The 24,654-nt window shown below is 41.6% G+C and overlaps 1 protein-coding gene across 9 annotated transcripts in view; it reads right to left on the minus strand.

The window, feature by feature from the left end:
- Positions 1–782: 782 nt before the first annotated feature.
- The window catches only part of ntng1a (netrin g1a), a 92,974-nt gene continuing 69,102 nt past the window's right edge, over positions 783–24,654 (minus strand). For 2 of the 9 annotated variants that reach the window (XM_034108309.1, XM_034108308.1), the window contains exons 5-7: positions 17,570–17,596; positions 11,173–11,340; positions 783–2,283 (exon numbers count right to left, since the gene is read on the minus strand). In XM_034108309.1, the coding sequence (XP_033964200.1) occupies positions 2,048–2,283; positions 11,173–11,340; positions 17,570–17,596 (431 nt within the window). In that variant the 3' untranslated portion in view covers positions 783–2,047. Of the gene's footprint in view, positions 2,284–8,839; positions 8,975–11,172; positions 11,341–12,874; positions 12,935–13,945; positions 13,991–17,569; positions 17,597–24,654 lie in introns of all 9 variants that reach the window. The other 7 variants (XM_034108317.1, XM_034108313.1, XM_034108312.1 and 4 more) reach the window with 7 other exon arrangements.

The raw sequence follows: 24,654 nt of genomic DNA on the forward strand, positions 1-24,654 counted from the left end.
AGAAAATACAGTAAAAGTCATTACATTATTTACATTTTTTGAAAATGTGTTAAATGAAAGAGTCACAACTGTACACTGAAGATGTTTGAAAAGATGACATCTGACACAAACAATAAAAATCTGATCCATCATAAACGTTGGTACATTAGGGGAGAAGTGTAGTCTTCCTTTTGAGAAGGAAGGACAACATGTCACACATATTTGACCTATTAGTGTAACACACAGTCCAAAGTTATTTTATTTACTCCCAGGCATCTTTTAAAAACAAATGGAGTGTGTTTAGCCGGCGCTGCGGCTTGAATATTTCAGGTTATGGATAAAATGTCGAGTGTCTGACAGGAGCCACTATATAAACTTTGAACACAGGCTCTCTGACACATCGATAGTTGTAAATATTTAATTCACTGCCTCTGACAATGCGTGCCACTGAAACAAATCTTTACCAGATTGAATTCTAGATAAATATCACGGAAATATCACCAGAGCTGATACACAGATTTTGATGCGGTCGTTTTGTCAGGGTGGCCTTGTTAGGGCATCTCGTGTTAGTGTCAGCACTCCTGAGCAGTGTGTGCTGCGTGGGCAAATATACATATTACAACAATATACTGTAGAACAACTCAGACGCTTATAAATCCAAGCAAATAGTTAGTTAAAGTGTCCAGAAAAGTAATAAACTATTTCAGTAACAAATGAATAATATACCTACCTGCAGTCAACAAAAGATCAACACCATTTCATTTTTTTACTTTTATTCACTTAAATTCTCAAGTGTTAAAGCAAGAACAAAACATTTATAATGTCCTTTGGTGGGATTTTATTACACTTTATCAATACTGTATATGTAAACTGATATTCTTTGATGCCAGCACGTTGCCAATACAAAGGAAAATCAACTGCACAACTAAAAGAAATATTAACGAATAAAATAAGTGAATGAAAGAAATGGAAACCAATAAAAAATAAAAGAAACCAAAAAACAATTGCTTCTTCATTTGGATGTTTTTTCAATAGATACATTAAAGGTTGCCTTTTCTCAATCACAGTTCGGCAAAGATACAAAAGGACTACATGACTCTTTTTTGTTTGCTCTGTCGAGAGGAGAACTTGCAAATACACCGATGGTTCTCTAAGCTCTTCGTCTGCTCGGGTGAAAACTATCCTCGCATCATGGTCGCGGGGAGCGTGGCGGCTCTAAGATAGAAAAAAGAATCAGACGGCTTAGTTTGGAGTACCTTTTTTGCAAGAGGAGGGGAGGAGAGGAGGGGGGAGGGGCTTCTTACACATGTGCATCACTAACATCGGACAAAAGAATCTTTCAACCAACAAGGGTTTTACAGAGTAACGTTCACGAAAGCACAGGTCTGTGGCAGCATGGCGGGGTGGTGGGGGATGAGGAAGAAACAGAAAGCTAGAGGGGGGTCGACGTGGGCGGGGGGTTTGTGTCACAAAGTGGCAGTCCGGACAGATTTCCTTCTATCCACAATGCACTGACAGCAAAGAATGCCTCCTGTTCTCAGTTTCTCTGATAAGTCTTCAGCAGCGGTCCGGCCAACGTTACGCAGCAAGAAGCGTCACGGGGGGGGGGGGGATCGACGACCACTGCCGGCTCGCTCCAGAGCTGATTGGTCGCAGCTGTTGTTGCCGTGGCAATAAGAGAGGAAGAGAACAAGTCTGTCATCTTCAGTTATCCCCTCTCAAGCTGGAAGGAGTACCTGGTATGGCTTAGAAGGGGGGGGGGGTCTCATTGTTCTTTGCACATTTCACTCTTATTAGGCTATTTTTTTTTAAATAATATCTGGCATTTTTAGAAGTATATGTTTTTTTTTCATTTCTATATATTCTTTGAAATTCAATGAAAAGTGTTTGTACTCATTAGTCTGGCACATTCTCTTATCGTCAGCGGAGTGTCCTTAGAGTCTGGCGGACAAGCTCAGGATAGTCCAGAAAGCTCATGTTCTTGTTTAATGGTTGATTATTCGAAATGGGTGGGGGGGTAAGAGTGGAGAAGGTGAGAGTGACAAACTCCGACCAGGTCCCGGTCTCTTCAGAGTGCCGAGGCCCCCCCCAGCAGAGCGGAGCCCAGCAGCAGCAGCAGCAGCCTGAGGGGGGGGGGAGGCAGGGCGGCCCCGGAGTCGGGGCCCTGGCAGCCCCCCAGCTCCGCCTCGCAGCGGGACTTCTCACACAGCAGGCCGGAGTAGTCTGAGGGACAGCTGCAGCGCACGTTGTTCACACACACCCCCCCATTCTGGCAGCGCAGGAGCTCGTTGTCACACACCCGGGCTGCAGGGGGGGGGAGACAGGAGAGAGGGGTGAGAGGCACACAGGAAACAGACTTTCTGGTGACACTTTACCTGAAGTGTTCTGCATTAAAAGCAAAATTAAAATCTAATTAATTTCAAATCACATTAAATTGAAATGATCCCAGTTGGGATCACTTTCTTATGTTCTGATTTGAACAAATCAAAAACTGACAGAATGTTTTCTTCAAGTAAAGTGTTACCACATTTTATAGCAGCTTTAATTCAGCTGAATCTTTACAGGGGCAGTTTAAAAAAGTGGTATCAATATGCAAAATACTGGATTTTCAAAAATAATCCCTGATAAATAAAAGTAACGTAACATTATTATTTAAGACAAACTCTGCAGTGCATGCATCCTATTTGGTTACATTTGACTATAACAGGTTAGTAATGTTAGTATAAATCTGTTGGTAAAAGCACTAGTTAAAACCCTAACCCTAACCCTAGTGTAAAATGTATAATATTTCTACCGGTGGTAGAATCAAAAACACATTAATACCTTCTACCTTCCTCTAATGTATTCCTCTAATAATACAATGCAACACTATGCTACCTTTAAAAGGAAAAAAAAGAAGAATCATCATCTTCTAATGTAAACATGATCACTCTGACTTTAGTGTGCGTAAACTGCCTTTTAATCATTTGCATTGTAACATCAGAGTTGATTAAAGGCCGCTCCCGTCAGTAGTGCTGCTGCGCAGAAATCCTCACAGCCTGACAGGCTTTCCCCCAAACAGCGGCTTCTTGAGACAAATTGAACGTCAGGTGAAAATTGGTGTATATTTAGGGCTGGGACAGCGAGGCCACTCTATTCCCGGAGGAGGCAGGCTGTCAAGCAAGCTGCAGGCAAACAGAGCAGCGGTGCACAAACTAATAAACCAACAGAGACAAATAAACAGTGATAAACACGGGGGCCACTCCTGCCCATTCCACTCCTCTATGGGAGTGGGAAACAATGTGGTGAGCAATCTATGAACTCTACGGGACGTACATATCACAATAACAAATATCAGGCCCCTCTCCTAATAGTGAGGAGTGGTGCCTGCTTTCTCCCAGGAATAGCCAAATAGGGCTTTGGCTCCACCAATCCTGTTTGTCTAAGCGCCGGAGAGAGGGAGCTGCAGTTCGGCTCGGTGAGTTTAGCTTCAGGCCACTGCTCAACAATTACCATGCACACATCGGTCCGGAACACACACCTGAACTCTGTCTTTGTCTCCCAATTACATATCAATTTCAAGACCATTTGAGCCACTCAGCAGAAACTAAAGTAATACGTCAATATATAAAACTGCAACCTGTGTTTCCTTCTTCGGAAGTCGTTGTCCACTTGTTTTTTTCTCCTCGTAACGAGGCGGCTTAACACGGCAACAGAAATGTCTCCTTCAAGACGACAAGGAGGAGCCATTTATAAATTCAAGACCGGTGATTTCCCCCAAGAGGCCTTGATATGATCAGAAGTGCTCCTTTAATCAGAACTACCCGGTCTATCTTATCCCTCCTGCTTCCATGATTGTATTTTCTAAAGATGTTCAAAGTGGTTTGCATTACTTTTTTGCTTTAAATGCATGATACAACACTTGAAATGAAGTGCATGACATCATTGTGCATGCAAACCTTACACAAATTAGTTTGATGAACACAGCACGTCAACGTTGATTTCCACCATATTAAGGATTGCAGTATCTACTGTGACGACAAATAGCACTGACTCGTCTACAACAGCTGAATATTAGCTTTTAGCAATGATAATAGCCCACACTGTTGGGTAAAAACAGAATAAAGTTATTTCATATTAGTTATGCTATCTCCGAATCAAGTAGGTTAATTGTGTTATTTCAGCTGCCAACTACTTGGAGCAGCAATCTCAACTTGATAAATCCACCTAGTAGTAAAAAGTCAACAGACAACATGATTTCAGGGTTAAACAATATTGTGAGTGAATATAAAAGCAGATCAGATAAAAGTGGGCTAAGAATAGCTGCTTTATGTTGTGGGAATGACGGAGTACTAATAGCTTCCAACAGCAAAGATACTCTCCCCAGGTCGCATTTAGCCTCAATTTAAAACTGGTTCACTGTCTTCCAGAAAGTAGGCTAAGCCCAAATACAGCAAGAGATAAAGTGGGAGAAATTGATTATTTCTTTTAAGTGGAAAGACAGAGTATTCAGAAACAAAAATGGGATTATTTTCTACTGGCCTTCAACAGTTTCTAATGAGGGGAAGCAGCCCCTACTAGCTTGCATTTTGTTTACATGTAGGTATTGAGAGCGTATTTTTATTTGAAGTTGAGCTCCTACTTTAAATATTAATTATGCATGGTGCTCTACACTTTATAGCACCTTCACTTGACTTCAAAGTAAAGCTCAGGTAATGGCCGACCCCTGCAGACAAAGCGCTTCATTTGCTGCCAACTAAGCATCGCTGAAGTCCAAAAAAAACAGAGGTAAAGATTTTTAAAAACATCAATAGTAAGTTTATCAAAGATGTATAACAGGGTCGATGAGATTAAAGGTACTGTAACACTATGAGGGGAGAGCAAAGGGCATTATGGAGAAACTCAAGATGGGTATTCTAGTGAAGCATTGTGTTGAACACCTTATTTCATTCTCTCAAAGGAACCGTTTCTCGGCGTGTAAACAGAGCCAGCACCGGCAGTAAAGGATGAGATTTGTAGCGTTTGCTTTTGATATGAGTGATAATATTTAGAGAGAGGACCGCTGAACTAGGTGTGCCTGTCTGGGACTGGGAGGTGTTTGATGAGAGATTTGAGTTTTAATTGCATTCTTCAGTTTGCATGCAGATAGAATATTGTCTATAAAGAAACAACGAGAGGTAAAAACTGAAAAAAGTATTTTCTTTTACAGTCGAGGGGTAACTCAAGCAAAAATAAGCTCCTTGGACGGGCATTGTTTTCGGGGTTTTCTAGTTTAAATGTTCTACAGAAAATATGTTATTGCCAGAGCAGTAAGAGATTTATTTATAAAACCTACATGGATAACAACAATGGGGTGGGACTGGGTAGTTATATTTACTCAGTTGTACTTACTGTTATTTTGGATATTTGTAACTATAAACATTACATATATGTTTAATACATTTCATATACGATGTTAAAGAATTTTTGACATGTGTCTTGGTCCCTTGAATTACAATTATTGAGCACTTTTGTTACATCTATATATTTCTTTATTCTCTGGGATGGTGAGAAATTTAATTTTGATCCCAAATAGAGGAATTGACAATAAAGTTGACTTTTTCACAATTTACAAGCTACAGTAGTAATGACCTGTTTAATGTAAGACGTATCTAATGAAGTTACTCACCCGTTTTTTACTCTTCAGTCGTACCTTACTCTACTTATGTAAATATATATTTACAATATTTGTTTTTAAGTAATATTTATGTTTATTCAATATTTACACACAATATAAGACCCTTCTTTCCCTTAAATGCATTCTAGGAAATGTAGGTAAAAATGCTAACTGAATTAAAAATAATTTGAGAATAGTTGAAGTGGACACTATAGAAAAACATCTATTAAAAATATATATTTGAAGTTGGTCTCATCTTAAGTAAGAATAAACGTTGGCATTCGTTTTGATAACACCTCAGACAATAGTGTTTGTTTGATTTGAACTGTTTCACAGCCTATCTGACAAATAACACTTCTGATCCATTCAGAATTCCCATCTATATGAATTTACCTGTCTTGTTACTACAACACCAACATGTAATGACTGCTGTTGTACAGCTCAGCATTCTCAGGATTCCACTTTGATCATATGATGAAATGTGACAGATGCCTTAACCTCTACCTTTTGTGTAGAAACAGCTCTGTGTGCTGACAGTGCGTATTCACACTTAAACGCTGAATCTATTAGTCAAACACAGTGCATTTTTATGAACACCCAGCTGTGTCAAAAACTGCTAGAATTAACAAATTATTCATTTCACACATTTAAATCTGCACCTGACATATTATTTTTACATTTCGCAGACTAACAGAGGCCAACAAAGACTAACAGATGCAAACAAAGACTAACAGAGGCCAACAAAGACTAACAGAGGCCAACAAAGACTAACAGAGGCCAACAAAGACTAACAAAGGCCAACAAAGGCCAACAAAGACTAGCAGAGGCCAACAAAGACTAACAGAGGCCAACAAAGACTAACAGAGGCCAACAAAGACTAACAAAGGCCAACAAAGGCCAACAAAGACTAACAAAGGCCAACAAAGACTAACAAAGGCCAACAAAGACTAACAGAGGCCAACAAAGACTAACAAAGGCCAACAAAGACTAACAGAGGCCAACAAAGACTAACAGAGGCAAACAAAGACTAACAGAGGCCAACAAAGACTAACAGAGGCCAACAAAGACTAACAGAGGCCAACAAAGACTAACAAAGGCCAACAAAGACTAACAGAAGCCAACAAAGGCCAACAAAGGCCAACAAAGACTAACAGAGGCCAACAAAGACTAACAGAGGCCAACAAAGACTAACAGAGGCCAACAAAGGCCAACAAAGACTAACAAAGGCCAACAAAGACTAACAAAGGCCAACAAAGACTAACAGAGGCCAACAAAGACTAACAAAGGCCAACAAAGACTAACAGAGGCCAACAAAGACTAACAGAGGCAAAGAAAGACTAACAGAGGCCAACAAAGACTAACAGAGGCCAACAAAGACTAACAAAGGCCAACAAAGACTAACATAGGCCAACAAAGACTAACAGAGGCCAACAAAGACTAACAGAGGCCAACAAAGACTAACAAAGGCCAACAAAGACTAACATAGGCCAACAAAGACTAACAGAGGCCAACAAAGACTAACAGAGGCCAACAAAGACTAACAGAGGCCAACAAAGACTAACAAAGGCCAACAAAGACTAACAAAGGCCAACAAAGACTAACAGAGGCTAACAAAGACTAACAGAGGCCAACAAAGACTAACAAAGGCCAACAAAGGCCAACAAAGGCCAACAAAGACTAACAGATGCCAACAAAGACTAACAGAGGCCAACAAAGACTAACAGAGGCCAACAAAGACTAACAGAGGCCAACGAAGACTAACAGAGGCCAACAAAGACTAACAAAGGCCAACAAAGACTAACAGATGCCAACAAAGACTAACAGAGGCCAACAAAGACTAACAGAGGCCAACAAAGACTAACAGAGGCCAACAAAGACTAACAGAGGCCAACAAAGACTAACAGATGCCAACAAAGACTAACAGAGGCCAACAAAGACTAACAGAGGCCAACAAAGACTAACAGAGGCCAACGAAGACTAACAGAGGCAGGTAGTATTTGTATTATTTCCAACATGTTAGTGTCAAGCTGCATGTACTGCCTCTATAAACTACTGTATGACTAGACCTATTCACATCCTGATTGGATCAGGAAATACTTCATGGTTTGTGACTGAATAAATACGTCATAGGCAGAAGACAACATTTCCCCACAATTCTTCATGACAATATTACACTTGCTTCATCCATAGGAGGAAGAAGTAGAGGTCATGAGTAGAATTTTATTCCACAAAACAGGAAAACTGACAATGTTGAGTCGCCTTATTTAGGACGCCTTTGTTAGTTAGGACAAAGATGAATGTTGAGCTACAGGAGGAAGGCAAATAGATGTCATCACCTTCTGGGAAAGTTAAATCATTCTGAAGTAAATTGATCACCGTGATGCAAAGATAGGTCATGGTTGATGAAATGCTAATTAGCAGCAATTATGACACTATGTTATGTGAATGCATTAACCGGCACAGTTCCAGAGGGGCCAAATCATCTGTGCTCTTTCCATTAGTACTCTATGAAGTATAAAAAGTGTTTGTCAATGGCTATTTTGTAAATGAAAGTTTTTTCTTTCATTATCAAAGAGTTCGAATCCTTCCTCCTAAGGTGTGTACTTTCTTATGGCTACCTCCTGTAGAAAAATGGGTGACATTTGAAGACAAATGACTTCACAGGGCATGCATTGTGAAATGGCCTGGGGAAATGTAAAGGATAGATAATAATGCATGAGCTGGAACTGAAAATGACCTGCATTCTCCTTTGAAAAATGTTAGTGTTGGATGACATTGTACTGGTGTGGATTGGCCAGGGGTGTGATGGCTACTCAAACAGATCACAGGCAGCATGTCAAGCAGTCAATGTTGACTCAGCTGTTGTGTGTTGGTGTGCGACATGGCTGGATAACTGAGTTACGGAGCATCATGCATCCTGCCATGCCATTGCTCTGTTCCTATCGGAGCCATAGAGGACACCTGCTGATATTACATTGTTACACAGCTGCAGCAAGTGTGAGGTGCAGGTTTAGTGAAGGGCTTAGTCAATTGGGTTAGCTCATGTTATGGGTCTGTATTTGTCAGGGCAGCCGGGCAGTCCTGCGCATATGCAGCACATTCTTCCAGCCAGAGCTCAGGAGTCACACAGAGAGAGAAGAAATCAGAGGGATAGTAAAGAGAGACAGAGCTGAGGAGGAGGAGAATAGCCAGGAGCTGCGTGAGGAGGGTTGTGGTTTTACTTACATTTGCAGCCATCGTCCCACAAATAGCCGGGTAGGCACTGCTGACACTTAGGCCCTGTCGTGCCCTCCTTACATATACAAAATCCTGTGCCATTACAGCGATCATTGACTGAGCCAAAGGGATTACAATTACACTCTGGAGAAACAAGACACAAACATACAAAGGCTGGAAACAGGGTGGCTTTGACTTCCTGCTACACGTCTAGGGTTTTCACACGTGGACCACCGTCCTTAAGTTCAATAATAAGGTCATTATTACAACAGAGTCTGATTATTTTCAACCGATACAAATCTGACTCATACAGAATAAAATGCTACCATTTCAACTGTTATGAAGACGGAATGAGAAAAGAGTGAATGATGCTAGATTCATGAACACTTTCTATTCATTACAGCATATTTGTCATTTCATACAAATAACTTTACTGTTATAAAGCTATACAACGTGCAATGAGCCAAATATGCAAAGCATTATCAGTAGCTTTGATATCAGATGAACAAGGTGAGCTAATCTGCACATGCTTTTCCAACATAGTATTCATTCATACAGGTACAGAGGAGATAGATGTTAGGAGAAGATGAACAGAGGAGACAGGAACATGTGATGAGTAGTTACCAGATGGATATTGGCAACACGGACAGACAAAGAGTGAATGTTCATGTTTCAGAGGAATGAGAGTAAAGCACATTGAAATGGGCATTGTTGTAATATGTTCTAACTATTCCTTATTATCAAATAAATGTAACATTGTCTAGGAATTTGGCATTACCTTCAAATGCCTATTTGTCGTTTACATAAGAGAATGGTAATCAGCCACAATTAGACACAAACAAACCACCTCTCACGTCTCTGCTGCCCTACGCTCATCTGACATGGTGCTTTCAACAGCGACTAGAGCACTGTGCATTCAAAGTGACACCTTCCCTGACAGTCCTGGCCATCACATGGCACCTTCTGTGGCCCGCTGGCTGCACGTGGCTGCACCCGAGTGACATCCGAGGGTCAGGCGAGAGGAGAGAGGTGACGGCAAGTGACAAACAGGGGGGTCAGTGGGAGGGAGGCAGGGTGAGGTCAAGTTTGCAAAAAGTAACGCCTTGGTGACTCTTAACGCCTTGTGACGGGATTCAGCTGCTACTCTTGAGGCCATTTCATGTAGGCCTATATGACATATGCACTTGTGTGGCACCTCTGACTGGCGGTGTTGCTTCCTCGCGACATTTCTCTAAGAAGTCTTGTTACTTGTCAGACTCCCCCCTCAGGACTCACAAGTGCACCTGGCACTGGGTACCAATAACTCACACTCCGTGTGCTATCTAAAGAATCCAATAGGGAACCAAAGTACTGCCTTAGGAACTATGTGAAATGTAATTTCCCACACATTTTTACATGTACAAAAAACCGATGATGCATTGCATGAATCCCTGTGTAAAGGTAATGGACAAAATAACAGAAACACCAGATGAAAATGGCCTTTTAATTCCAAAATCATTAAGATGACAATGTCTTCACAGACAAGTCATCTTAAATTGAATACTAGTAATCTGTAATTCTATATTTAAGCTGTTAGACAAGCATTAGGTTACAAGCTTATAGTAATGACATGTCCCCATTTCATGAATGATCTACTTAGGAATATTAGCATAGCGATAGATAATAATAATAATAATAATAATAATAATAATAGGAAACAGCTAGCCTGGCAATGAGATAGAGCCTTCACAGTTCCGCCTTCTAAAGGCATGTGATGTGGTCATCAATTAACATTATATGTTTTTTTATTTCACGAACCAGGGCTAGCTTTTCCGCGTTGTTTCCTGTCTGCGCCAAGCTATGCTAACATGCGGCTAGCTCCATGTTACTCGTATAGACATTAGACTGTCTGAGGTGTTTCCATTAGGTTGTGCATTATGATTAATTTCTTTATATGTACCTGCAAATCAGATTATGCTAGCTATTAATGCTTTGCTATTTGTGGTCGCTAAGCACAGACAAGGAGCTATTAAGTAAATATGATATAATACAAATAATAAATACAAGCTAGCAGCTAGCTAACCCTGGTACTGTAGCACTCACCAATCATTCTACAGTTATTAAAACCGTGTGTCTGACTAAAGCTGAATTATAAATCCTGAAAATTGTGTGAGAGCAGAAGAAGCAATACAGGAATATGTGAAGACCACGGAAAAACATGGAGGCAGGAGGGTCTAGTGATGATGAAGCGGTGGGGGATGAAAGATGACACTTTCTCTGGTAACAAGTCAAAGACATGAGGTGAGGCGAGAACAGTTTGTGTGAAAGCAGGGTGGCGATGAAAGGGCCGGTGGGCGACTAACCTATGCACACATTTTCATCGTCCAGTTCTGCTGAGGTATTGCGGTAGTAGCCCAGCTTGCACAGCTGGCAGTGCTGGCCCCTAGTGTTGTGCTTACAGCTCACGCAAATGACGGTGTTTAGCAGCTCGATGTAGCTGCATCGGTTGGAGTGGCCGAAGCATTCACAGTCTTGCAAAGAGAGTGTGAGGGGAAGAGAAGGGAGAAAGAGAGAAAAAGGAAGAGAGAGACGCGGTAGGGAGTGTTGGCATTGTTGATCTTGCTGCGAGTGCTACGGCGGCTGTGTTAGCACGAATTTATGCACCATGGCATGCAAGGTTAAAAATGGAGACTTGGGTGTGAGGAAAGAGATGTTGGGAAAATGAAAGGGATGGTAACTCATGATTAGTCTGACATGTACACAGCCAGAGTTAGAAGACATCACACAAAATAAGCACGGCGTTAGTTGGACTCCAAGAGGTCACATCACTTCAAGCACACCACGACACAAGGCAAGAGAGGCTGCGAAATGATGACACAGACACGGTCACATTGGAAACAACAACGGAAGCGTAAGGCAGGTCAACACATGAATGAAATGGATCTTTCAACTCAGGGAATGGTATTGGGGAGTTTTAGAATCATTTTCTAATTGATCTCTTGACTGTCATGGACAATATGGTTTGAGGTAACAGGATGAAACGTTCAACGATACTTCATTTCACACCCCTCTGTAATGAAATGAATGACGTTGATTTTTTTAAAACTCTTAATTTATCCCCAACATTTTTTTTTAAACGGTTAGATAGTTGTATTTCAAGGCTTATTACAACCGAAAGCAGTCAATAAGGAAAGTGAGCATATGCTGAGTTGCATTGGCAGAGAGTGTCAAGGCGTGCTATGCAGGGTTATGTCATGCTGAATTAGATGTATGGAGTTGTAGCTGGACTTTAAAACCTCATGCTGCATTCTATGATAGTTCCTGGCAGCCCACCCTGAGGGGTGCAGCAGCCCCAGCTCGCCACTCTCCGATTAAACATCATTCTCCCACACTGAGTGACCACTGACACCACGTGTCATAGCAGAGACAGATGTGACCTCACTGGCAGACAGAATGCCTGCGGATCCAGAACAGGGTGGTGGCGGATGGGGCTTTCGTCCAAAGGATTGTGGTTATTAAGGATCTGTATTGAGGTCAGGTCTCTCTGTCCGGATGCTAACAACCTGAATAGGCTTGAAAATGAAGTCTAGCCCACTCTACATTTCACCTAAAGCAGAAAGTCTTGTCCAATTGTGAGCTTAAATCTTCTACATTAGGTGTCTCACTCTGGCTGACATACTCTCAGAAGACAAATAATCTCTCCTTTCCAGAAATAGGCAAAGGTCATAAATCATGCACGAATGAGGAATAAAAAGTCTTGATTCTCGGAAACACATTCACCAAAAATAGTTCTAGTCTCCAGCACCCACTTTGTATGAACTGAAAGAGATATTATTCCAGGGGACTTTTATAGTGTTTAGAAATGATTCCATAGACGAATGAACCCTCAGCGGAGCAGAGAAGACCATCGGTCCAGAACTGAGCTCCGGATATGGATACACAGGCTTCTAGCATTGGGTTAGTGCTACAGGGGTTAGGGGGCTTACAGTAAAACAGAAACATCAGTTAAACAGTGAGGGGCTCAGGGGGTCATCTGAGGGGCAACGTATGAATTCCAGCTCCTACCTCGCTTGCTGTTTGCAACGTGGACAGAAGGGGCAGTGGATAATGCAACCTGAGGAGCTACTAGACAAATTAAAAGAAGAAACAAAAAAAAACATGATATTGCATCAAACAAAACATGTAATGTCAGAGAATTACTGAGCATAATGCTTAATAAAACTGTAACTGTAAAAAGATAAATAAACAGGCGCAATAATGATGAATGATGGCATTGGGAAATAAGGAGTGACATTGCCAAGTGAAGTTGGCTGCATGTAGCTGCATCTGTTACAAATGCTTTAGATGCAGAAGAATTCAAATATTATGGTCCCTCTTTTATGCTTCATTTCATTAACACGTGCTTTGTATAATTCAGAAGCCTCTATGTGTGTTTCCCCGGACAGAAACTGTCCTCTGACAAACTGCTCTCCACCTCGATGGAGGCCATACAAGACTTTTCGCCCTATAAATGTGTGCACAGGAGCATCAACACATCAATCCCTCAAATTCTTTACGGTCATAAAACAAACAGTGGGAAAATAATGAATAGGCCCAGCCTCTGCTATTGTACTCGGTGACATAAGCCCCTAACATACAGCGAGTGTGCTTGGCTGCAGTCATGGAAACACAGCGCTCAGTGGTCGTGTGCTAGTTGTTTGCGAGGTGACTGCACATCACATCTGCACGATGGATTAGGCTGAGATGAGCCTAACATCAATCTGTATAAAAAACACAGCGGAACCTCTCCTGCTTTTACCCCCCCGTTACGCTAAGATGGGAATCCCTGGAAGCTCTGCACCTAATTAAAATCGAGTGTGTATGTATAAACATACAGTGCACACATTGAGCGGATAATGTACGGCCCTGCAGCACATCGAATGCTCCACTGAAGGAGCCTGAACCTTTATCAGGAGAAAGACGAGCAAGCGGAGGATGTTCTTTTTAGTTAAAAATAGCCAAGATTGGAAAAGGGAAAGATACTCGTGCTCATTTACAAATACTAATAGCTACAAAAGAGTTCTTTTAGCAAAACCCAGATATAAATGAATCTGTGAAAAAAAAAAAAATTGTTGTTGCGTATTCTTAAATGCCTACCTTCTTTTCGGTTAGCGACACCTAGGGATGACACATTCGGCCGAACTGCGTGCAATTGAGAGAAACCAGGAGTTATTCATGTGTACTTATGTGATGCAATTTACATATAGTCTAAAGGGTGGTGGGGGACTAGGTGGTGGTGTACACACAGAACTGGACACATGGACATGTCTTGCATGACTTAAATCTGTAAATCAGGAAACAGCAAAAGGGCAGGGCTGACATGGATGAGCAAAGAGAATGCATCCAAAGACCCATTGAGGACATTGGAGAGACGTTGTATGTAATTTGTGTGACTTCCATTGGCTTGCTGTCTGTTGTGTGTTTATGGCAAATGGCAATGATGAGTAAAAAACTGAAGAAAAAAATCTTTCATTTTGTATTTAAGTCATGATTTGTGCAAGCGAGTCTAAACTATGTATAGCAAATCAAGAAGTTAGGGGGCATTTTGTTTAATTCATCACATCGACTATATAATCAATATCTAATTACAGTGTATTTCTGGTGGAGGAATAACAATGAATAAATAATGGCAGGTGTTTGGAACTTGGAATGAGTGACTGCTGTGGGTAGCATAACCGAATAATTACATACACGTCCGTATTTCCGTGTCAGGGAAATACATTGGTTGGAAATGGAGAGGACTCGAGCAAAGGGAGGAATACAGATACGTTTCCTCATTGTGCCCCTTATCTCTTCACTTGATCTTTCTGTCCTTTTGCTATTGACTCATGAATCATGCAATCTTGGGTAATTAACATCCAGTGGCGTCTTGGCATGGAGCCTATTGGCCTCGCTAAGGGTGAATCTGATACGAGACTTCTGTTCAGGCCAGATCATTAAAAAATGACTTTCTCCCATGGAATTATTGATTCAAAGATTTTTTTATTCCACTGCATTGGAATTAAATAACTTATTAGGTTTGAGCTTGGCATGTCTGCACACTGTGACAATCACTTTCAAGCCTCCTTTACAACATAAATCATTGATTTTTAAAACTGCATGAACGAAAGACGATCATGCAGTTCCTCCCGTTTCATCCTTTTATTCAATTTTTTTTATCTCCCCCAAAAACGTTTTACAATGGATCCTGCTGGGGTATTGTGGAATTAGTGATGACTGCCACATCTCCAGTGGGTTGAAGACACTTGAGACACTCGATGAGAGGCTCTTTGAAAGTGACAGATTTACAAAATAAAGTGCTGAAGAAAAAGGGCCCACCACGTCTCCACTCAAACTCAGGTCTTATATCTTGTAAATTGTCATGTCCCTTAATTTTTTGTTCTGAATTTAGTTCCTCTATTCCTGGTGAAGCGGTTTCCTAATGAATCAAACTGACTTGTTAGGGCAGGAGAAATGCATTTCTGACAACAACCCAAAGTATGTATTATCTAAAAAAAACACACATGAGCAAACTGCGTTGTCTGGATCTATAACCTCTAATTGGTACAGTAAGTTCGTTTTTAATTATTCTGTGTTGGCAATTGATTGGATGTAATACACATCTGGGTTCCATTAATTATTTCGTTATGGGGAATATTCAGGTTAGGCAAGCTAAATGACTGGTGACAGATTTTAATCAATGCCATACCCATAATGAAATGCAATCTTGCGTGGACAGGATTGTTTTTTTAAAATATTAATTTCACTTTAATGGTCCACATTAGGCAATTCTGCCTGACTTAATAAACTTGAAATATAATTGAGAAAAGTCAATAAGAGATTCAATTGGCTTCAAACTAAAGCATGAACAACGCTGTGCTTTCTTTTTTTCTCCACAATGGTTTAGCTTTCAGTCAATTTAACAACCTCATGGACCTCCTGTTCTTTTTAAGTCCACTTTATTCTTCCTTCATTAAGAACGCAGAACTAAACTTGGTTTGTGTTGCATCTAAAACAGCCTCATCCTCTTCAGTTTTCTTGTTCATTGGGAGGCTGTAGTGACAAGACAGCCTCTCGTGTGAAGAACTCTAAATCCCTGAGGGGCAATCTGGATGAGAAGTGGAGACGTTCGTTTGTGTATTTTCTACAGCAACCCCCTTCCCAAAAAACAAACATACGCTCTCACACACACACAACCAGACACTTATCAGCATGCACACTCCCTGTAAAGGATTTGAGGACAGCCTATTTAGGTGGGATAGAGAGGACTGACGTGATTATGTAAGCATGTATATACGAGGAGCATGCACACACATGCTAAACTCTCGTCAGGCAGTGCATGGATTGGACACATTATTTCTAATGTGATGAGGTAGGAAGGCAAGCAGGGGGAGATTTGGAGAGGGTAGTTTGGTGTCCTTGGCCACATGTCCATTTCTGACACAGCATCAGACTTTACAACCAGTGTTCACTTCCAATCTAAAGCCTGATTAAAAACCACCTGGGAACACTCTGTTTCTGGCTGAGTCTGACACAGCAAGGTTTGGGAAACTTGCCCAGTGATCATCTTAGCTGTTAAACGATGAAAACAAGCGTGTCCTTATCGTGTCCTGGCTTGGCTTGGTTACACTTGGGAATTAACTAGATATTGGGTCAAAGTAGACACTCGCATTATAAAACAAGGACAAAAAGAATGAATGGTTACTCAGAATGTCAAGCTATGGCTCTCATCTAGATGGGAAGTGGAGGGATAAGGCATTGCTGTTGGAGTATCGGTAATGTGCCCAAAAGGATTTTGACTTTATACTATTTCAACTTTTTTGCATATATATCAAAATATACTTTAAAACCAGTTAACATTTCTTACGCATAAAGGTAAATTGGTTTTCTTTCGATAATATAATTGCCCTTTTACCTCATTCCAGTGTATTCTAAAGTACATTTTAGCCAGAGCCGACAATATTGCAGCTACAGTATACTGTAGATGACTTGTCTTAATAACCATTTGACCGGCAAGTTGATCATCGGGGCCAGTTTATTAAAAACAAGCATGTCTCCTTAACCCTAGCCAGACTATGAAGGTCCAGGAACAGACATGGAGGGGGCAATTTACTAATCAATGCGCTAGAAACAGAGAAGATTCACTAAGAACAGGGCAATGAGAAAAAAGATAAAGAGAATTGAGCCAGGCTGTGAATGCACTTTGACTTGTTCAATACAGTCCCATGGTTCCTGTATCACACAGCCTTCCAGGCAGCGGTAACATGAGACATGGCACCTCTCTTCTTCCTTCCCCTCCTTAGGGGCTACTGGTTGACGAAGATAATACCAGCCCAGGCGCTTGCGGCTTATATTAAAATGACCTCCTGTGACATTATACTGCCAGAGACGTCTTGGCACTTTAATAAAGTCTAGATGCCATTTATTTATAATGCATGGGAGAGAAGAAGAGAACAAAAACGCCATTCTGCATGCAGAGCTAGGCAAGAGTAATCTGGTTGAGTTGAGTCTGGATAAGGTCAATTAATATGCCTACATCATGAGAACATAGCCCCTAGCTATTGCTTATCTGTCTTCCCAAAAAACAAGGTTTGTCAACAGTTGTTGAGCAAACCTTTGTAGGAAGATTGGAATCAGAAATGAACATTTGGCACCAAGTTTAGGGATGTATGGTGAAGGGTGGCACAGTAGGCAAAGCAAAGCATCAAGCATTCATATAGTTATTTTGTAAGGTGTACTTACTAACTGGACCAATGTTATTAGGGATACCTGCAAGAGAGAAAGAGAAAAAAACACAAGTTAATGGAGATCTAAATGTCTTTAAGGCAATAACTTTAACCTCACCCTTATGTAAAGTAGAGATGTAACTGTTCATTGCCTTTATTTTTATATAAATATGGTGTTAGTGCAAACATTGCACTATAACTTAATCTGAAGCTAACAGTAATAACTATAAGATCTATCTGAAATAAATAAGTGTACTGAAACAAATACCAATAACTGTATTGCACTGTTTTCTTATGCACAATTACTTCATACTGTCTAGTTCTCTTTTTCGTCCTGCATTTATTGTGCCCCCCTCAGAAAATAACTGGCCCCCCAGTGGCCCCCCCGTCAAATTGGTCTAGAACCGCCACTGCATCTTTGAACTCTTGCCTTCGTTTTGATCTCAACTACACACCTGTCAAGGTTTGTTCTGGCCAATAGGGACAGAGTGTGAAAGGTTTGAGGATTGTTAATATCTCTTTAGTTTCTTCTGGTTCCCTTCATTATTTCTGCTTTGATTTGCCTGTTGTTGCCTTGAAAGGTCATTGCTGCCCTCTTGTACAGCAAAAGATACACACCTGAAAATATTTCAAAATCACTGAAAAAAACAGTTTCAGCACAGCCCACAACCTCACAGACAGACTTTGATATTTTATATATTTTGAAGTTAAAAAGTTGACCCTTTCTCAGCACACTGTCTTTAAAACATGAGCTGCCAAAGACACATGAGACAGAATCTGATGCACACAGACACGCAACATGTCAAATGATATCATATTTGGGAAATTCTACGTCTGATTCCTGCCGTAGGAGAGCATGTCTTATCCTGCTGCCTGCCTGTCCATCCCTCCATCAAGCAATCCCTTGTGCCAGACTGTCACTGAGCAGATAATAAAGTCTGTCTCATCCCCATGGTGACCAGATCTCTCCCACACCAGGACGTTGGCTGGCCGTAGATCTGCGTTTGATTGAGATGTCCAGGAGGCAAAAAGAGTCCTTGTAAGAAGCTAATGATCTAACTACCGACATCTTGGTTGTGTCCCTTTTTTCTCTGCGTCTATAAGCTTGAAGGTAACTGCTTTATATTTTTTGGTTGCCATTTGTTTTGGGAGGAATTTGCTTTCATTAGACGTTACTTGTTAGACGCTTTTATCCAAAGCGACTTACATACTCAATACTGTGGACAATCCCCAAAGGAGCAATTTGGGGTGAGGTGTCTTGCCCAGGGACACAACGACATGCTGACTGCAGTGGGGTTTGAACCTGTGGCCCCCTTATCCCAACACCAAGGCTCTGTCCACTGCGCCATACGCCTCCCCAGGAGATCAATGCCAGCTCCACTTTTTCTAATCATCTGTTTGGACTTGCCCTCCCTGCAAGTAAGGGAGGGCAAGGCAGCATGCCCACAAAAACAAACAACCCCCTCACCATGAAAAGAGGAAGCATGCTGGGCAAGAGGAGAAATGAGCCCTCGTCGACTAAAGGGGAAGAAACTAAATAAATAGGCTTTTTTTCTTTATTTTTATTCGCTAACCACCACATCTTCGGCTGAGGAAGCCGGGGAGGTATCTGCGCGGGATGTTTGGGGGCGCCTAATGTAGCCGTCACAAAATATCTCCAAGTACTCAGAGGGAAGGTGAGTATTTCCTGCGTAGGTGCATGTTTTTGTGTTTGTGGACTTTGATCAAACTCCTGTCATTCAATCACTCTTCTTCTGATCTCTGCCTGCGAGCTGTATTTAGGGAGCCAAATCTGTGACCTGTCTGAAAGCTGTGAAGTGCAGGAGGCCTCTGCTGACATAATTGGTCTGGTATGAGCAGGCACAGCCTCAGTCTTGATATAAAGAACGTCAATCAAGTTCATATTCAAAACCCATTTTACAGGGTCATAGCAATGCTAACGTAACTAGGCTACTGCAATCTCTACGTATGCATATGCCAAGCCAATTATACATTATCAGTCCAACATGTGACACTGCATGTTTTACAGCTCTTTAAGTGAGCTATGAAAAGGGAGAAAAACACTGTAACACATTGCTAAAGGAGTCTGATTGAGCTGACTCAGTGCAATAATACACAGGCGCTACAGTACCTGCATCGAGTCTGGCAGGGGACCCATTACATTGACCTGAGAGGGATGTAAATATAAAACCAGGGAGCAGCAGAGAGGTGACTTCCATTAGTGTGTGTCACCAAACTGTAAGTTCACAGTTGGAGCACAGAGAACATTCTTCAGATACACAGACATATATTCACACACATTAATCTGCATTGTATGAAACATGTGTGCCTTTCCTAAATAAGTCAACACAGTCAAATCCGGAGTGTTAATTTAACACTCCGGAGATAAGGACCATATGTTCACTGGCAGTGTTAAGGGTTAAATTAAGACTTAAAGGGAGGGATTCAAGAGTTAAATGAACACTTAAGTGTTAATTTTAACACTGAGAGCCAGTGAACATATGGTCCTTATCTCAGAGTGTTAAAGGAACACTCCGGAATTTACTGTGTATCACTCCGTTATCAGAAAAGTGATCTGATCCAGACAAAATGACTGTACCAAATCAGGACCCTTCGTTCAGGGTCAAATAACCTTTTCTTCTAGGTCATGGTTTGGAACACCAGTGGACTGTCAGAGCAATTATTCGCCGCTTTATGAACAACCTGTGGGGTTCGAGCAGATGTCCAGGATCCCATGTCGGGTCATTCCATTGATTTTCAATCACCGTCATTTCCAATCCCCTTCACCTGCCCGGGCCTGGCCATTACGGGGCATGGCTGCAATCTGATTTGGTCCTATCGCACAGGAAGAGCATTAGGAGCTGCTTATGTTGACGGTGTCCTCCATTGATTTGTAGGAGTTGTGCAGGGATCATGGTTGCGATCCGCTGGGTGGTGAACACGATGAGGTGTGTGATTCACTGAACATGATCTGTTCGCATGTGGGTTCAGCAACAGAACACACACACACACACAAACAAATGTGGGCATTACAATACAGAAGAGAGCCTTTGCCATGTGGGCCATCAACTGATTTACAATAAGGCTGCGGCCCCACGAGGACGAAAACGGCTAAACGCATAGGATTAACGCAAACGCAATCGCAAACAGCTTCCGTCCACATGCAATAGTTATCCGGATAGTGTCTGCCCACACGAGACCGCTCCGTTTATCTCCAACCGCTGGAGAAGCTGCAGTACATATGCAGGAGCCTCTACGTGGCGCTGTAACTCCCTCCACAAAAGCAGCGAAGAAGCATGGTTGTCATGGTTGCCCTTCTGTTTATTCTCCGCGGTGGGGGCCGAGGGAACCGGGCAGAGTTTTTCGCCAGTCAACGTGTATTAAAGTTGAAATCTTCCGGATAAAATTATAAAAGTGCCGGTCAAAGGTCTTCTTTGTTATTTATTGAGCTTTAAAACAAATGAATAACGACTCTATATAATATAATAACAAAATACACGGAGCCTCTCTTTTTCCTCCCTCTCTTCAGACAGCGTCAGTGTCTGTCTCATGCAGCAGTTCATCCAGTAATCAGTGACCCGGCCGACTGTAAAAATAAACATATTTATAACTAGTTTAGGGAGTTTGAGAGGTAATTAAAATAGCTAAGGGTGATGATCTGACTTGAAGTGTGTGTTTTGTGTGAGCAGAGCTGCGTGTCTCCGTCCTGTCAGATTAGACTTCACTCGTGAGAGAAAGATAAATAATCTGAATTCAGGGTGCAGTTTACTTTGACGCGGGGGTGAGCAGCAGAGGTGGGGAGAGGCGGGGCTATTGCCTCATCATTATTGCTGTAGATGTTGCACAAACAACTGTAGCATGGTCAATAGCGTCCGGAGCACGATATCAACTCTGCGATCCGCCATTGTTGTTGTTGTTGGTGGCGAAACACTTCAGCACTGGCGCGCGGTAAGCGGAGGTGAGCAGAAGAGGTGGGGAGAGGCGGGGCTATTGCGCAATCACTATCAGTGATCTGAAAATGTCCGTATAGGGCGCACACACGGAGCCGTTTGACCCCCCAGAGAGTGGCGTATGCATTTCTATCCACCTTGGGACCCGTTGTCGTTTCCTCAGTCGTTTAGTGCCATATTCGGTCGTCCTCGTGTGGCCGAACGGTCTATATGACACTAAACAGTAACGCAAACGACCAAATTCGTCCTCGTGGGGCCGCAGCCTAAGTCTCACATGAGAGAGCCATGGTTACAATGTGTGTTGGAGGTTCATCCTTCACTGGTGCAGTTCCAGCTATGTTGTCATCCATCCAAGATCACCACTGTAACCGTGCTAATGGATCATCAGAAGCCAATAATAAAATGTACTCTCATGGGTCTATGGGCTCTAAATCTTAGGCATACATCCTATTTCCTCGCTGAACAAGCTAATCTGTCATTTATTCACCCTCAATGTGTCACATATATATGCTATGGGATTCTACTGCCAAGAGCACATGTAGTTGTTGGCGTGGCAGTGTGTGTGTGTGTGTGTGTGTGTCATTACATTGTTTCTGTCAGTATCCATTCTGCTTTGACCTTCGATGTGTCTCACCTGTTTGTCTTGGTGCCACCTACTCTGAAAAGGGGCTTAACTGCTACATTTCCCCCACAGGCAAGGTTGGTAATTACTTTCCCTGGCTGCCATCCTTTTATAGCAATTCATCATCAGGTGGAGCTCTTTGGCTATACAGAGCCTAGTGGTGGTGATAGCCAGTTGCTAACTGGTTAGTAGCGCAAAGGCTGCCAAAACAAAAGCAAACGGCGAGCAACTTGATTGAATTCCTTAGGAGCGAAATTACGGCTTTAGTGCCCGGCTAAACGCACTCTCTTTCAGTGTGTAGATCTGAATTGAAGGTGGCAAGTCTTAAAGAGCCAAGGAGCCAAGTTGGAAGAAGAACAGTTTAAGATTTCAGGGAAGGAATGAGGTGTACGTCGGTGGTGGTAGCTATGGGGGAAGTATACAGAAAATGGAGATGAAAGAAACAAATATTTGAAAGAAAGATTACGGTCACAGCTGCACAGAGCCGAGATGTGGAAAAGACAGAGTAAACACGCTTGGTCTCTGGGGTGGTTGGGGGTGTTGTGGGAGAGAGAGAAAGAGAATGCGAGCATGAAACAAAACCAAGAGATGGAGCAAGATTAGGCGCAGGCAGAAGAAGATGAAGAAGGGCAGAGAGAGCAACAGAATGAGGGGATGCAAAACGACGGGCAATGAGGGATAAAAAAAAAGAACGGGATAACATGGAAATTCAAATAGCTGTGGGAAAAGGAAAGAGGCATAAATGAGTGGGTGATGTTGCACGAGAGGGGGAGAAGATGGGAGTGAAGCTATGTGAGCACAGAAAATGTGTTTATGTGTGAAGATCTGTGAACACGTGGCATTAAATGAATGTAAGCTTGGTGAAAAATACTGTTTTTTACAGAGCAGTCTGTCGTTTTTACATCTAAGCAACGGAAATGATCAATTTAAAAATGATTACCTTATTTTTTTTTATCAACCACTGGCTTTGAATTGAATTTATAAATGGAACAAGTGTATTGGCACATACTGGCATGTGTAATGTGATTACACGAGTGCTTTGTTAGCGCTTCATTAGTAAAGTAATGTGATTACACCAATGCATTAGTAAGTAATGTGCTAACCAGGGCTCATTAATCCATCTAATGCCTGTAATAAATATTTAAACAACTCATTTTTGGAGTTGGTTTACTATGTAAACCACATAATTTATGTTCACCAATCACGTCTCAGAGGCTCCCATACAGTAAACATTGAGTGTCTTCATTCACAAAATAATGAGATGTATTCTTCAATGCGATGTAGACCATTATTAGTTCCTTTGGGATTTGGATTTGTCATTGAAATATGTATAGAAACCTACTTTCTTTACACAAGAGGAAGGTTTAATCAGGTCTATATTTGTCTATGTGTGTTTGGTCACATTTCTATGATCAGCATCTCCTAGTAGGACTGGCAAAATACCATAAGAATGTAGCATCTGATGTCTCTGCATTAAGAACACTAGTTAGAGAACAACAGCATTACAATTATATTTGTTGTTTTAATAATAACTGTCCTTGTCCAGATATGACAGGCCTTCTTTTCATTTTCACCTGGGACCAAGAAGTGCCCGGTTTTATTCAGATGGTGAAAGTCTCATGTGGATTTTTCTCTTCAGGCAGTGGATGAATCATTACAGTGAAACCCACGGCGTGTCCATGCTTTTAAATGCTTTGATCAAAGGAGATCCTCAAACTGTGAGGCTGGCTTCTACTAAATCTGAACAAGTGTCTCCTAATCCTGTCCTGACAAGGAGATCTATACGTTTTATCAAGCAGCGGACAGAAAAAACTTTCTGAAATGATGACTTTCTGAATAGAGTTATTGCACAAAAACGGTACATTTATGTGTGAGTATCAGACCACGGCAATCATTGCTTCCATTTGTGAATAAAAACACTTATACTAAGTGAGGTTAAAATGCAATGGTAATATACATATGGATTTTAATACATGGCAAATTAAAGTTGTTATTAGACTGTTAAAAATATAATACCTTAAAGGTTATTCTAACATTTTGGAAAATAGATTTATCCGGCAACAGCCAGCAGATAATTGGTTCTGCAAAGAGACTTCAGAGGTGACTTCTTGGAGTCTGGACTCTGCATGGTAAACTTAGTAAAGACATGAATCCAGCGCATATTCCCCAAAAGATAACACAACTTGTGCCTTTTAGACAAGCAATAAATAAGTTGTTAATTAGCAAGCTTTAGGGGTGCTAGCTGGCAGATTGATTTCAAACCTTCGGATTGATCTAGGCTCGCTGTTACCCCATTGTTAAAGATAACCTTCAGCTAGTTGTACCTTTATACAGGGTTGCCAACTCTCACGCATCTGGCGTGACACACGCTTTCACTCTCAATCTCACGCTCTCACGCTGCCCAAACTATTATATATATAAACCGGCGATCGTTTTTGGTTTGTTATTTACAATGTTGAGTTGACAGCTGCTGAAGCTGTCGATCCGCTTCCGCACGCCCCCACCACTCTTAACAACATTAACAGACAG

This window comes from Pseudochaenichthys georgianus, chromosome 20 (genome assembly GCF_902827115.2).
Source record: "Pseudochaenichthys georgianus chromosome 20, fPseGeo1.2, whole genome shotgun sequence".
Taxonomy (NCBI): Eukaryota; Metazoa; Chordata; class Actinopteri; order Perciformes; family Channichthyidae; genus Pseudochaenichthys; species Pseudochaenichthys georgianus.